The 16890-nt window shown below is 41.9% G+C and overlaps 1 protein-coding gene across 1 annotated transcript in view; it reads left to right on the top strand.

Annotated features, from left to right (window-relative positions):
- Positions 1-2793: 2793 nt before the first annotated feature.
- LOC118212668 (aryl hydrocarbon receptor-like) overlaps positions 2794-16890 on the top strand; it is a 68411-nt gene continuing 54314 nt past the window's right edge. Inside the window, exon 1 of the mRNA XM_035390820.1 lies at positions 2794-3275. Coding sequence (XP_035246711.1) covers positions 3217-3275 — 59 coding nt within the window. The 5' untranslated portion in view covers positions 2794-3216. The remainder of the gene's footprint in view (positions 3276-16890) is intronic.

The following is a 16890-nucleotide window of genomic DNA, read 5'->3' as shown; positions in this document are numbered from 1 at the left end:
TATTTTATTTTAAAATTTAAATTTCTGTAAGGGTGGCATGAGAACTTTTAAGTCCAGTGTCACAGTAGTGTTCTGTGCAGTTCAGATCCTGCTGCAGACAGTGCAGGAGAGAAAATCTGGGGGTGGAGGAGGCGCATTTAGTTGGTGTCTCCGCAACCGCTGGGCTCTCTGTCGATTGGTTCGTTTGAATTTGAAGGTGTTGACTCTGGAGGAGCTGACGGAGCTTCATAATGACCAGTCCACAGCCAGTTGCTCTAGATCACTGGGCTTCACGTTGCACTTCTTCAAAGCGTTTTTGAGCTGGTCTTTGTAACAAAGCTTTTGCTCTCCTGGGCTTCTGTTGGCTCACTTTATGCTGAACTCCCTTTTTAGGTCAGAGGTAATTGTGCGTACATTATTGTTTCTTGAACACATAAACACATTTCATCTTTTCAAGGATCTTCTGCACGGACAGAACTTTTGCATGAAGCTGTGAATGGGGCTCAAGGAAATGCCTCATAGAAAAGAAAAAGAATACTTTTGATGCCAAGTCCCCCCCTGAACCCCTCCCCCCTCCTCAGCTTGGGCGGCTGAGGGCTCCGGTGCTGGGACAGGGGAGTTTTGGAGCACAGAGGCCCTTTGTGTTGCCGAGCTGTGGAGTAGAGGCTTATGTTACCGTCTGGGACGCGGTGTGCACCGGGGAGATAAAAGCTATTGACATAACCAAATACTCAGGACGGGGGCCACTGGGGCCTGGTCTCACCCAACATTAAACTGCTACCCCCCCCCCCCCCCCCCCCAACCCCTTAATTTCTACCCTCAATCTATCTGGCCTAATCCACAAGCCAATCAGCACCGTACATTCTCAGAATGCAAAGCAGGACAGAGCCTCTGCCTTCACCATCACAAAATGGAGGAAGACAAAGAGCAACTGCATTTACGACACTTCTGTATTACTACAACCATCGCTGCTGATAGGACTACTACGGTGACTGCAGCTATGGCTGCATCAGCGGAGACTAACGCTGCTACTGCTGCTAATTGATGTCTATGTGGTTTGTGTGAATAAGGACAGACACAAACACAGTGACATGCTGAATAAACGGGCATCTCGTGTTGCACCGCGGTGCGATAAATTCACGCGGAACCAAGCAACAGTGTTTGGGGGCGCAACAATAGGATTTATTCTACCTTGACTGCTCGGTAGGATGGCACGGTTGCTGCTGTGAAACCAAACGCGCCAAGAACGTCTATTACTTAATCGCCAGCGATCTATCGTGGAATATGGCTAGGTTGAGTATATATAGGCCTAGTCATTTTTGACGCGTGGGAAAAGTGCTGCTTGAAACAGCTTAGCATTGAGCTGAAGAACATCAGGAATAATGCATTTTACTGTTAATTGAGGTTGGAATTTTGGAGGGGAAAAAATCACATAACAGATATCATAGACTGATTTCTGTTCACCAGGGCAAATACACAGCAGCAGTTCTAGTACCTAATTAATCACGTCAACATTCCCAGACTAATCAACACTAGTCAAATTGCCTGACGTATCTTTTTTATTATATTATTTGGAAATGACAACAGTCACGTGGAATGAATCTGAGTCGCAGCCTTTAGGGTTATTTACATACTTGCTTGTTTTCACGTCCTTTGTTCAGTGAAAGCATGAAATGTTCTCGCTTTGTTCTGTTCCCGGTATTGCGGCGCAGGGATTTTTTTTTATGTGTAACTATTACCGCACAAACTTTTTGTTGCCTGCAATCCACAACATTCACAAGGCGTTATAAGCCTCTAATATCGTTTCTTAATTCACACAGAAGAGAATACGTCTCATCAATCAACACTGCGTGCACAAACAGATATTCCTTAGGTTAACTCAAACACTATTAAAGCTATTTTTGCGTGCAAAAGGCCTGAGATCAGAGAATGGCCAACCCTTTAAAGTAAGATCACAAATTCGAATGTTCTAATGGTTATTATCTACCACTGGTTATTGAAAGCAATTGAGCTCTAGAACACTGACTAAAAAAAAAAAAAACATTCCAAAAAACCTGCTCTTCAAATGGTTAATAATAATGTATTAGCATATGAGCATATGATTCACCACACCTACAATGGGGCCTTCAGTTTCCATTCGATTCCTTCAGATAATTCATTGTGAAACTCGCTTCTACACGGCACCCTGACTTCAAAATAAACTAACAGGAAATGGAGAAAAAGTTTTGCGTTTGACACAGTTATCTATAGTATAGATGTGAGCCACTTCCAGCATCTGTATTACAGCATATTTCCTTTGTGCATTGCTTCATTCTGCAGAAATAAAGAGACACATGGTTTTAAAAAATAATAGAAAAATTACATTAGACCCCCCTATAGAAGAAAGACCAGCAGCGACACTACAACTACATTTTCCTCTGAATATGTGAGATCTAAACATCCACCCCATATTGCGTACGGTTCCGATGGACCAGCTGGTCAGCTGGATATTTTATAGCCAATTTGCATGCATTTTTGGGGATAATCAAAGAACCTCTACCACAAGGCCCTCTAGCACCACTCTATCCCGAATATATGAGCCAGCTGCGCCCGGTTATATATTTAATTCCTACGCACCTAATATATATATATATATATATATATTGTAAGCCGTACTGTAAATTGACGGCGAAATACAGTAAGCAAGCTTTGGTGGAGGGACCTTGTAAAAGGAATGCACCTCCCGCACGCAGCCGAAGGGGGGAGTAGCGTACTTAAAAACTAGAGAACAGATGTCCTACTGGTCCACCTTAAAAAGGCCCGTTTGCGTGTATGGTTTCCTGAAAGCGATTTGTACCGATAGCGAGCGGGCGGATTTACCTGCTGCAAGATTACTCCGTAGTTGTGAGAGCGGAAGGCATATTGAGTGCGCGATCAAGTTTGTTTGGGGGCAGTATAGAGTGAAAAGTTTAAGAATAGAGCGGAAGAGGGCACATTTGCCGTGGAACTGGATTCTGTCCAAGTTCACTAACCTTTGAGCAGATATGGGTTTTGCGGTGTACGGAATAGCGCTGTCTCCGTGGATCTAGATCTGACTCGTCCACGCTGCGCGACCAGCAGTATGCTAACCACCTCGGTCTCTATTGGGATCGTACATTTTTGGGGATTTCATTTCACGGACTGTCTTCAAACGTCACCTGAAAATAAGAGAAGTTAGCTTGGCGGATAGACTTCCAAGATTTACAAGAACGCGTCAAAATGCTGGGGAATACTGCTGGTTATGCGGCCAAGAAACGGAAGAAGCCCGTTCAGAAAGTGTAAGATTTATTGTTGCTTACTCAGTCAAGTATGCAGCTTCAAATTAATCTTATTTGGTTCTTCATACAACTATCGCTGGTTGTTAAACGAACCGATTGAATGAATAATAAACTTGCTGTGGGCATATATCAAATAACCAAGACCGTTGTGACTGTTTGGTAGTAGGCTACACAGTGTCTACATGAGTGCTGGTTGCATTTCTTCTGCGGTGACAGCGTTTAACCGCCCTGCTCTAGGAAAACACCATTGTAGTTAGTTGTGTAGCTTGTAACTACACGTGCGTAATCTGACAATTCCTTATCATACACTGATTTGATAGCACAAGTCAGCAAGGTCATGTTTTGTTCATTTGTCGTAGCAATTATGCAACTGTGTTTGTTTATATTTATTATTATGTTTTCGTAATCATTTAAAGTACTACCATAGCCAATTCCATATAATACCTGCGGCATTTGTCAGCTGATACAAAATCGGGCAGTTTACCCCGTGGTGTAGTTGGTTCACGAGTGTCCCCACAACCCTCTTTTTTTCTTTTTCTTTTTCTTTTTTATTCCTCCGTCCGATTTCCGGCGTCAGTGGGATTACTTTAAGAGAAAACCTTGGTGTAGTTTGTAGCGTAGAAATAGTAGGCTACTCTTGAGTTAATCGTGAAGGGCTGCGCTCTTACGCGATGCTTGCAGAAGGGGTGTGCTAAGGCCCGGAGAGGGCTGCTGGTCAGCTATGCGATTGTAATCGGACACGTAGTTTCGTTGCTGTGTGAAAACGTAACTTTTTGCTTCTTTTTTAATTCACAAATATTAAATCGCGCAAGCAAGTGGTGTCACTGATGCATGCTCGTAGATTCCACTAGCTTTGATTTTTTTTTTTACGGTAGATGGGGGGAAGACGCCCCCTGAATAAGATGTCTCGCTCGCTTAAATTTTTACTTTACCGACAGATCCAACCAACTTTAATCTCGACGAATTTATAGAATAGGCTATCTCTGTTTTGACAGTTCATATTGGCTCACCGTATTTGTGAGATTTATTCCACCGGAACCTTCTGGATGAAGATTATAACATTTTGTTGTCATTGGAAAATAATGATCTGTGTTACTTGTATTTAGCGCCAGTTTTACATGTATAGTTATATTCAATGTACCCGCGGGATTCATTAGGAGAGTAATTAATTTGTTGAGAGAGAGAGAGAGAGAGAGAGAGAGAGAAAGAGAGAGAGAGAGAGAGAGGTTTGCAAGGAGCCCGCTCAGTTTTGGGACAGGAAGAGACTGAGCATCTTGAACCAAAATAAAGTAGCTGGATTTATTAAGTCTAGTTTAGTAGATACAAATACAAAAGAAACACGTTCAGATGAATAATTTCTGGAGTTAGGGTTAGTTTTTCATTTTTAATTTGTTTATTTGTTGTTGATTGTAGTGTCAGCAGTTGTCTACCATTAGCTTGCTAGGCTGCTTGCTTTAGCCAGATATTTTTTAGAGGTAAAATAAATAAATAAAGAATGGATAGTAGTAGGCTGCACGAGTCACCTCTTTTAGATTATGAATCAACCACACAGTGATAGCATTTTTTATACAATCAATTCGTTTATTATCCTCTAGCTTTATGGCAACTACCTTGCTCACTAGCTACCACTAGCCAGAATGTAGTATTTACCATTAGCCAGAAAGCTAGATAGTTAAAAGCCCTTACTAGCTTTCAGCTTGACAATCATGAGGTGAAAATATGAAAGAATGGGACTAAATGTTTTTATAAATTGCATTTATGAATAAAATGTTGAATGCCGTTGATGTCCATTCATCAGTCCATCCGTGACACACATAGGCCTACCTGGAGAAGTAATAGCCGGATTGCCATGAAATGATTGCCAGTCATGGCCCCAAGAGGAAGATTTTGACATTGATTTTGGTGACCTCATGACCATTTCTGTACCACCACCATCAGACCAAACTTACAATTTGTGATCAGAAAAGTAATGGCAGGATTACCATGAAATTTGCTGTGCACATTCATGTTCGCATTCCCAAGAGGGAATCATTGGTATGGCAGATATACCGTCCTACTAAGTTACTGCTTGGTGGGGCAGCATGCCCCATACCTATGCAGCACCAAGTGTTTAACACTTTTCAGGTAGTGTTTTTTACAGTATGAATACAGCTTGTATTCAAGGATGTTTAGTCACATGGTGTGTACGCCCTATCACATCCTGCTGAGAGAACAGACTGTATATCCACAGTTTTACCGCATTAAAAAAACACGTTGCCAAAACAGAAGGCTCATTGGTTCATTTAAATTCCGATCACTGTCTTTGCTGTACTTTTTTTCTTACATTTCTTGGTCCTTTTCAAACACTGTTCATCCTTTTTTCCTTCTCGTAAGCTCTGTGATTGTGGCAACTAAGGTTAGAGTTAGGGCTAGGGGTGTGCACTAGTGGTAACAGGCTGAGAATGTCATTTCATTTTGCCCATTTAATTTAAAGAATGGACATTATTTCTGTAAGTGTCCCACATGAACAGACCACAGGGATGTGGCTTCTGTGTGTGTGTGCGTGTGTGTGTGTGTGTGCGTGTGTGTGTGTGTGCATGCACGCACATGTGTATGTGTGTGTGTGTGCGTGTGTGTGTGTGCGCGCGCACGCACACGTGTGTGTGTGTGTGTGTGCGTGCATGCACGCACACGTGTATGTGTGTGTGTGTGTGTGTATTTGCTTGAATGGTGAGAGACATGGCCCGACCATTGCTGTGGACTTCAGCATTGAATAGCTTTGGAGCATTAGTGTAGAGTGCAGGTATTGTATTATATTTGTTATGTTAGCGTGTAGGTGTGCCTTGACCTTGGCCAGGGATTTGTTTTCCAACGAATGTTTTCATCTTTTACGAGCGATATTGTTTTGGAAGTCCCATTCGTACAGACTGAAAGGTTAGGTAAATAAAGTCAAGTTTACTGGAGTGCATGCCCTCGCAGGGTGAGGTAAAGGTGCTGTTTGGTTTTGGGCCCCCTCTCATCACTTCAAAGATCGGAATTATGTATTCATGATGTGCCTGTGTGTCCGTGTGCCTGTGTGTGTGCCTATGCGTGCTTCTGTGTGTAAACTTTTTGTGATCAATGCTGTTTAGACATTTTTGTGTGCATGTGTGTGTGCACACTTGAATCGTTTCTATACAGCCTTTTGCTAGAAGATTTTTTTTTTCAAAAATCTCTCCTTGTCTCTGCCAACACACACATTGATTTCCATTGTCCCATCCCTCATCTTGGATTTCGAGCTGTTAGGTTTGTTTGGCAGGTTCTTTGAAAAATTCCTAAATTCTTGAAATAAAACCCCTTACCTTTGTAGGGAGGCTTGCACCTCTCAAGCGGCCTAACAATACGTCCGATTTGTCGAAACATAAGAACGTGGTCAGAACTGTGACCCACCAAGGAGTGGTTCAATACCTAAATATTTCATAGCAGGTTTAATTAAATATGGCCCTCAAGGTTAGTGATACTGATGGGGGATTTTATCTACACCTGAAATAGGCACTGATTTAAATCTGGGATGCCAATTGAGTGGAATCTGGCCAATCAGTGACGGTCATCTTGCTCTCAGGGAAGGGAAAAGGGAAGGCCCAAGATGTTGGGGTGTCTTGTGGAGTAGCCTGTAGAGCACTGTCCACATGCTCATTGCAAGCTGCGATGAGCTTGGCCGTTTGAATCCAGCCGTGCGATAAAGCTGAATAAACCATAAGTGTGTGTGTGTGTGAGGCTCATGTGTGCTTTCATTACCGTTGGCCTCTAATCCCCAGAATGCTCTGGGGAAGTACTCTAATTCCAAGAACGCACTGGGAATCCTGTCACAGAGGGAAATGGAGAAAGAGATGTGAGAGAAAGATGGAGAGAAGGAGAGAGCTTAGCAAAACAGGAAGATTTCATTATGGATACCATGTGCTTTAAAGGCAAGAAATAAGATACTATAAATGTGTGAATTTCACTCCGTCAGTGTAAATTGGATCACCCTGTCAGTTTAACTGGGATCACCCCTTCAGTTTAAATGTGAGCACCTCGTCAGTTTAAATGTGAGCACCTCGTCAGTTTAAATGTGAGCACCTCATCAGTTTAAATGTGATCACCCCGTCAGTTTAAATGTGATCACCCCGTCAGTTTAAATGTGATCACCTCGTCAGTTTAAATGTGATCACCCCACACCCACCCTTCTCCTCAGGCCATCCCAGTTCCATGTTCTCACAAAGTCCTGTAAATTCCCTGTAACTGGACAGTATTGTAACATGATAACTTCTACAAAAAAATAAAACAAACCCACAGAATTCAAACTTATGCTCTCCCAAGCTTCTTCGGGGCAGAAGGTTCTGGTTGCAACAAGAGTTGAGCTGTAAGACATATATACTGAGCTTGTCCAATTCTTGGCGTCCAAAATAACAAACTCATTAATGGCTCAGTGTGTGTGAAAACCACACACTCAAAAAGGATCAGACTTATTAAATACAGCCTTTAATTGTAGTTTACTCCACGTCCTGGGCAGACCCTTCAGCCTCTACCTGTGGAACAAATACGTTCTGTTCTAGAATCGCAGCTGCGGCACGGAATGTCTACAAGGTTAGCTTTGGCAAAGGTAAACTGTCATCATATTTGTAGCGGGGGGGGGGGGGGGTGCGAAAATGAGCCTCTCATTGAGGCTGACTGTAGCTTGTTGGCACAGGGAAAGATTTGAATCTATTTACTATGGTGACAAAGACCTAACCCTTAGGTTAGAAGCTAAATGGATAGCTAGCTGCTACATTTTACGATCTCAGGGTCACAACTAAAATGGTACATCGATTTCTAGAGTTTATGGTGGTTTTAATTCAGTTTTGGTCTATGTTTGTGATTGGCCCAGACAGTTTTTGTGTGCGATGAAGGATATTTTACTTATTTGCAGAGGTTTCTGAACAGCAGCTGATTTTACACTCACTAGTATAGGGGCATTCGGGGGTTCCTGGTCAAAAGCAATAAAATACACTTAAAGCAGGCTAACTGCAGAGCTGCTGGCTAACTCCAGAGCAGCTTCTAAAGTGATGAAGAGTATGAGTGAGGAAGCAACCACTCCTTGTATCTCCAGCTCTCTGTGAGCACAGGACACATTATCTCTCACCGTGCCCAAAATTATAGAACTCTAACCCGGCAGAAGAGCATTTTTGCTTGAGGGTTCTGCAAGCTTTGGAATGACTTTCCCCCCGATCAAGAGCAGAAGCTGCTTCAGTGCTGAAATGCAATCTCAAATGGTGCCTTTTCAGGCTGTCTTTCAGCACCTGTAATCCAGATCTACTGCAGGACCCTACTTGAGTCATGTTTCTCTGTGACCTGAGAAGTTCTGCAGTCAACAGATTGATTGTTAGGCACCGTGCAACAACTTGCCCATAACTGGGGCTGTTCAAAAACAAGGTTTGATTGATTGATGTAGTGATTGAGACCGCAAGAGAACTTCATCTCTCTTCCATGCCAACCCCCCCCCCCCCCCCTTCCCCTCCCTCCTTCCCCTCCCCCTGCCTCTGGATACCCTACGTTGCTCACATCAAATTTAAAATGTTGCTGCCCACCTGTCGGACTGCTAAGGGGACTACCCCTCATGCCTTCTGATCATCAGACGGCACACACTAGCCCGACCAGCCAGATTCCTCCATTCTGCAGCCTGGGGAAGTCTGGCCCCTCCCCCTCTCATATGACCCCTCCCCCCATCTTCTGGCTCCTCCTGCTCTCAAACCCTGCACTTCCTGGGCCCCTCTGCTGTCTGTGCCAGTCCATGGGTGGCGGAATTCGCTTCAGAATAGCTTCAGAGGGCTGTCTGGGTAGTGTAGAGGTATAAGCACTTGCCTACCACTGCAGTGACCCGGGTTCATTCCCCGGCGGTGGTACTTCCGGCTTGGTCAAACGTTCCTACAAACACAGTTGGCAGTGTTCGCGGGTGGGAAGCAGGTGAGGGTATGAGTCCTGATCGTTGCATTAGCGACTCCTACTGGTTGGTTCGGGCGCCTGTTCAGCAGGGAGGGCAGCTGGGGGAGATAGTGTGAACCTCCACACGCGTTACGCTGTCCCAGTGAAACTCCTCGCTGTCAGGTGAAAAGAAGTGGCTGGTGATTCCACATGTATCGGAGGAGGCATGTGATAGTCTACACCCTCCCCAGACTAGCAGAGGATAGCGCATCGACCAGGACCAGTGATTCACATGGGGAATTGGCATAATGAATAAATTGGGGAGAAAATGGGAGAAAAATGGCAACAAAAAAAGAAAAGCTTCATAAAAATCTCCTTGCAGATGCTGGATCGATGATGAATTGCGTAAAAAGATAATGTCTGCACAGTTCTAAGTGCTCCCACAAAGAAAAAAGTTTTATACGAAACACACGAAAATATAGCGGGACCTTTCCAGCAGCGATGTTGACCATCTTCTGACTTGGACCATTCCCCGGTTCCTCCACCCTGACCCTTCTCAGTCTGTACCAAGCACTTTTACCTGCCCTAACACTGGATTAATTTAATGCTGATCGGGATAAGTTTGCTCTTGTGTTCTATAACTCTGTTCAATGTTCAGTAGGGTAGTGGACACGTTGTCAATGGAGTCTGTGCTTCTTGCACTTGCTGTCCTTCTCGGGGCTGTTCTCTTCCCCCTCTGGGGAATTACTGCACTTCGGTCCCTGATGTGTGCACTTGCGTTGCATTGTGTGTCACTCTGTCTGGTAAATGGCGGTAAAGGTAAAGGGAAATGATGTCAAGAGCCCGAAGTTCACTTGAGGTTCTCAATAGAGAACGAGGCCGGGTCTCAAATGTTAGGGGGGGGTTTGTCTGCATGAGGTCAATGATTATTGTAACAGAGCCGTGTTCAACGTATCCCAGCATTGCAATTAGCTGTCTGGTATAAAATCCCCCTGTGGGTGATGATGACTAGGGAAGAAAAACCCTTTGGAAAGGGCACAGAACAATGGCTTCCCTCTGCGTGGTGACATCGATAGTTTATTAAATGAGCCGTTCATTCATAATTCACACTGTAGACAGTAGGCTGTGTTACAGAATGCCCGTGGAAGAGGGGCTGAGTACGTGCGCTAAAGCAGGCTATCCGGCTTCAGACGCATTAGCCCTGGGCACAGTGGGTTCCAGGAAGCCGGCAAATCATCAAAGCAGCTAGCCTAATTCAAGAAGACCAGGATTAGCGCTGGAAAGGTTCAATAGGGCCCATAACACCCCCCCCCCCCCCCCCGCCTCGTCTACTGGGCATGGGTGTGCAGGCAATGCAGGCTGGCGCCAGCGCAGTAATGGTTTTGGGAGCTGGAGGTTGTTGGTTTGAATCCCCAGTGGGCCACTGTGTGTACTTCACCTGCTTTGCTTCAGTAGATATCCAGCCATACACATGGATTGTGTGTGGAAAAGAATGTAGGCTGTTCAGATCCGTGGACAAGAGTGTTTAGACAGTGACACAATCTTTGCTTTGAATTTGTGCTCCAACTCATGGATTTGAAAGGAAAACCATGAGTATGGGGTTAAAGTTCAGTCAGCTTTAATCTGAGGGCATTTACGTCCATATCGGGTGATCTGTGTCGGAATTCCAGCCCTTTTTATACATAGTACCAAAAATAATTTGACAAATATTTAGTATTTGGTTGCAAATGGTCTGTGACCTATAGACATCACCTGACACTTGGTATCTGCCCTGGTGATGCTGTGCCAGGCCTGTACTGCTGCCACCTTCAGTTCCTGTTTGTTTCAGGGGGCTTTTTGCCTTCAGTCTTGTCTTCAGCAAGTGAAATGAATGTTTGGTTGGATTCAGGATGGGTGAGTGTGTTTGCCAGTCAAAAACATTCCACTTTTTGGCCCTGAAAAACTGCTTGGTTGCTTTAGAAGTATGTTTTGGGTCATTGTCCTGCTGCAAGGGGAAGTGTCGTCCAATGAGTTTTAAGGCATTTGGATGGATCTGGTGAGATTAGATGTTTCTGTACTTTTTGGAATTCATCCTGCTGTTGCTGTCAGCAGTCACATCATCAATAAAGAAAAGTGAGCCAGTTTGTGTGGGAGCCATACATGCCCAAGCCATAACACTACCTCTGCTATGTTTCACAGATGAGGGGGGTGCTTTGGATCATGAGCTGTTCCTTTATTTCTCCACACTTTCCTCTTTCCACCACTTTGGTACAGGTTAATACTGGCTTCATATGACCATTTTTAAATATACTTTTTAGCGAACATGGTAATTCTGTTTTTGAGGCTTACCAGAGGTTCCCGTCTGGTGGTGAACCTCAGAGGTTATGCTGGTGTTGTTGTTCCTTTATGGTAACCTTTGACACATATATGCTTACATCCTGGAGAGTGTTCTTGATCTATTTAACAGTTGAAAAGTGTTTTTTTTCTTCACAATTCAAACTCTTTTTAGGTCTTCCACTACAGTGGTCTTCCATGGTCTAGCAGTTCATTTGCTATTGCTAAGCTCACCAGTACATTTTTCCTTTTTGACAATGTACTGCACCAAACCACTGATTTTGACACACCTAATATTTTGGCTATGCCATTGACCTCTTCTGATTTTGTCTGCCTCAAGATGGCCTGTTTTACTGGCATTGACACTTCTTTGATCCTCATGTAGAGAGACAACAGCTACAGACTCAAACTTTAGACCTTTTTTTTTACCTTTCTTGTGCATGAACTAATGCACAGCTGGCAAAAAAACAGCTGAGCAGCCAATTGTCTAAGTACTTTTGGTGCCCTAAAATGGGGGAACTATGTGCAACAAGACCAGGTCAAAACCTAGTATATGGCTGGGCCGAACCGGCCGACCAATGGTGTAACTTCATCAGTCAGTCACTCAGTCACAGACATGCGCGGTGTAACTTCATCACTCACTCAGTCACTCAGTCACAGACATGCGCAGTGTAACTTCATCACTCACTCAGTCACTCAGTCGCAGACATTTGCGTTTATAGGGCTGGTCCTGCTATTGCGGTCCAGACAAAAATGGGTTTCGTTCTGCCACAGATCCCCCGATATGAATGTAAATACCCTCAAATTAAAGTTGACAGTGTATTTTAACCTCATTGTTTCTTTTCAAAACCCAGTGTGCTGGAGTACAGAGCCAAAACAACAAAAATTGTGTCACTGTTCAAATTCCTATAGACTGTACTGTAAATGATTAAAGTGTAACCATGTTTGTGTGCATTCTTGCTTGAAGAGTTTATATAAAGATGGAAAATACAGTTTTGTTGTTTTTAAAATGATTTATATTTACAAATGGCGTAAAAGAAGACTACAGGTACTTATGGGTTAAGTCAGCAGAATGTGCTTATGCAACTAACATGACTGCCTTGGCAAGCATTTATCTCTATTAGTACATTATAACTGAGGAAAAGTTTCCAGACAAATTTTCCTTAAAGGTTTTTTGTGTAGTTACTTCAGTACTTGCTATGAGGTTTGAAATATTTAAAATACTTGAACCTCTTGACGCCGGTAACACTTTAAACATATCTTCATCTATTTTCACCAGGGTTCAGTAAAATGAGCAAAATCAAACATCATCAACTGCAATTTGCTGTTTGTCAGTCTTGTTCTTCTATTTGATGAAATTTTAAAATGTTTAAATGTAAAAAAACAAACTACTTTTGTATGATGTCATGATCCTAATGATCTGTATTCTCCCAATATTCAGAACAACATTCTTCTTCCATCTGACTGTACATTTGGTAGCATGATATGTTGACAAATTCTTAGAGTGTTCTGACATTCTACTGCCACACAAAAGGGTTCAGATATTTCAAATATGCGTTCGACACAGGTCTGGTAGCTACGCTACTCTGAGGAATCCGCCTGTCAGTCAGAACGCCAGTCACATGGCAGTGAAGAAGATGAACTTTGTCAATGAAAGCAGTTTGCCTCAGCATGACTTAGCCTCCGAGTCAGTCGCCCCTCCCCCCTCCCCCGCTGCTCGCCATGCCTTATTAAACGCTTAGGAGACGCGTGCACATAATCCCCTCTCTCGCGCATAAATGCTGTTTCTGTAATTAAGCTTTTGTGTTATGGCTTAACTCTTGACCTCCTCAAACGAAACTGAGAGACCTACACAACTGTACAGTTTCAGTTTTCTTTCAATTTCAGGACTTTTGTCCTTTTTTTTTTCTTCTTTTAATCTAATCTTGTCAGGGTGTGCATATATTATCATCTGTTGTTGTACTGTACGTCTCTTGATATTGGCAGCAGAATTTGTCTCCATTTTAGTCCTATAAAGTATGTAACAATGTCTGTGTGAAGTTTTATGGGCAGGTCATACAGTATCAGTACACCAGAGTCCCATAGTTCCTAACATTGAAAGCTCTCTCCTTTGCCAGAACAGAGAAGTATTCCAATTTAATGCATCTTCTGAAAATTCATCAAAGGAAAATGAGCGAGTGCATTACCATAGCAACTGACAGTTGGTAGCTCTGGAGTCTCCTGTTATCAACTGGAAACTCCGGTAGTTTGGAAAAATTGGATAAAGTTGTTTTTGTTTTTGAGAGAGAGAGTCTTCACTTTCTGTCGACCTTATTTTTTTGATTATATAGAACATTGTTGCGTTTTGAAACTTATTCATAACCGCTCGTATAAAGGAGAATAATTATTGCTAGCTGTAATTATAGCACCCACAGTTTGCCACGGGACTCACCAGAGTATCACAGATCACTGAAAATTTAGATGGTTAATATTTGTGTTTCCACTAAAGTTAAAATTGCTAGTCAGTACTTAAAAGTTGACAAGACTTGTTGAATTACAGCAAACATTTTTAATAAATTACTGTTTACCTAATCACAAGTTACATCGACTCAAATAGGTCCATGCAAGCTGTTGCTTTATTTTAAGTCCAAAATGAAAACTCACAAACTTGGTCCAAAGACAAAACCCTAGGTTTTTATATAACCATGTGATGGCTATGTCTTCATCAGAACTTTATTTTAAGCGAACACATCCTTTTAAAGTTGAGAATACAGAAACTGTGAGAGCCAACAGTAAATCCAATAGATAATTTTTTTGTAATTTTTTGTGTAATCTGAATATGTTGTCAGTCTGTGTGGTCTGCAGCTCCAATCTGAACTTCTTCTCAAACGTAAAGACCCAGCTTTCACTGCCTTGCATAACTTGGCTTATGTAACCTTTGTTTAAACTACTGTGGGATGTCTGTTGAACAGTAAATATTAACTTATTTTATCGCTGTTTTGCCTCATGGATAAGATGTGTGTTAGTCTGTTTGCAGTTCGTATTTATTGATGCATTGACCATTCTTGTCAGTTATACTTCTAATGCATTTGACTATAAAATATGTGCAATGTTACATTTCTAATGCATTTGATTATGAAATAAGCACATAGGTACATTTCTAATGTGTTGGACTATTAAGTGTGCACACTTACATTTCTAATGTACTTGATAAAATATGCGCCATATTAAATTTCTGATTTGATTAAGATGTACACACTGTTACATTTATTATGTGTTTAATTTTAAAGTACATTTCTAATGTATTTTAATATATTCACAATTCATTTCATGATCTATAAGACATGGCAAAGTGATGGGATTACTAACAATTAAAGCTGCTTAACCAGTGTCCCTTATTCTCTCTCTCTCTCTTTCTCTATCTCTTCCTCTCTCTCTCTCTGTCCCTCTCAATTAAATTCACTGTGCTTTATTGGCTGGAAATACACACATACACAGTAAATATTGCCAAAGCCAACATGAAACATACTAAAACAAGTAGTGTAACAGTACAAGTAATGCAGAAAGGATAATTATTACAACTATATTTACGACTAGAGATTCAAATAAAATAATAATAATAAAATATCTCTCCCTCTGTCTTTCTCTCACTGTCTCTCTCTCTCTCTGTCAGTCTCTCTCTCACACACTCTTCCTCACCCTCTCTCTCTCAGCCATGCCTTCCAAAGGGAATATGGGAAGGCTTTAAAGTGTTTTTGGAGTACAGACGTCTCTCAGCGTGTCCAAACCTGCCACAGGAAAATAATTCTGCAGTCAGTTGGAATGTAACTACCTCTTAGAAGCGGGGGTATACGTGACAACAGTATCATACATTCAGGACATGAAATATGTAGTATTTCTAAAACAGGAAAGAAAAAAAAGGAATTGCAAGTAGTAGCACACACCCAGCTTGTAAGTAGTTCAGTGAATGAACACAGTTGAATGGAATCTGTGAATCATTATTTTTAGATCTTGTACTGGTCCATGTACAGTAAAATCTTGCTAATAATTGTTCCATTCTGTGATTACTTTTCCCTTTTTTATTAGTTTCTGGTCAGCAGCTGCCGATGTGAAAGCTGCCTCAGACCCACGGCCTACTCGAAGCTTTAATCTTGTTTTATTGTGTAGTTTTCTCTTTCGGTTTGTTCAATGCACGGCATTGTTAAACTTGCCTGACATTCTGCACTAAAAATAAAGCAAACGCTGAATTTGCGGCATAGCTTTCTGGACAGAGTTTTGGGAGAGGGGGAAGTTTAAGTTAAGGGGCTTTGATTTAATCTGATGTACTGTTGTTTAAAATAAAGAGTATTCCAGAACAAATTAACAAAGACGAAAAGATAACCTGTACTGAAGGTAACCTTCCTCCTCCACATAGGGATATTTGTGGGTCCAGTTTTGTTTTTACTTCCGTGAAAGTAAAAAGATGGGTCTGCAGTTGTGGCCTAGGCAACAGAGTACACCTCCTCCCCACCCCCAGAGATTTGTTACACTTACGAAGTACATTCGCTTCAGCTAACTTCAGTTCATTTCCGCACATTAGCTACCTGTAGTGATGCTTTGAGAGCCAGTACTGAGGATATCAGATTGGAATTGCAAAGGGCTGGCATTTCTCAAATATTGTTTACGTTATTGTAGTATAACTCCATTTTTGACAGCAATGCCACTCGGTTACCTGTGGCTAACGCTGGGCCTGGTAGTACATCTGGGTCTATGGCGCTTACTTTCCCTTGCTTGCTGATAGCTTCAAGGCTTAAAACCTTGTTATATATTTGCCCATTCCAAAATTAAATAATTTTCATATTTTAACAAGGTGTGTTGCACTGATAAGAACCTCCTTCAGTAGTTACTGACCATAATCATCCATAATTCAGTAGTTTATGTTTTTATTTTTGTTATTCTTTATTTAGAGGATAATTGAGAGCATTTCACCAGTTACAAAGAAATAGTCTTGCAATTACAGAGAGCATTAGAGGTCTGTAACACTAACAAATGAACAGCATGACTCAAAACCCTTCCCTTCTCATTATCCTTTTTTAAAGCAATATGCATCTTATTCAATTTTCGATAACTATTTGCATTCTGAAAGGAGGGACGTATAGGAATGAAGATGTACATTGGCATGCTGGGAGACAATCCAGTAAATTATCTAAATTTAAAATAAAAAATATATATATACTTCGTATTCATATAATATTAATATAATTTTTTGGTTAGGAGACCAGGCAACCTTTTCCTTAGACAATAGAACTCCCCACATCAACAAAGGATCTATTAATTTGTTGACTCCATAAAATTTGGCTATGACTGTCGTATATAAGAAACCCAATTTGACCATAACTTAGTAAACTTGTTCATTTGTAAGGAGTGAAATGGTAATTTTTTCCAT

The sequence above is a fragment of the Anguilla anguilla genome, chromosome 14 (assembly GCF_013347855.1).
Source record: "Anguilla anguilla isolate fAngAng1 chromosome 14, fAngAng1.pri, whole genome shotgun sequence".
Taxonomy (NCBI): Eukaryota; Metazoa; Chordata; class Actinopteri; order Anguilliformes; family Anguillidae; genus Anguilla; species Anguilla anguilla.
Note: the sequence above shows the minus strand (reverse complement) of the source record. Positions and strands in the feature narration are given on the sequence as shown.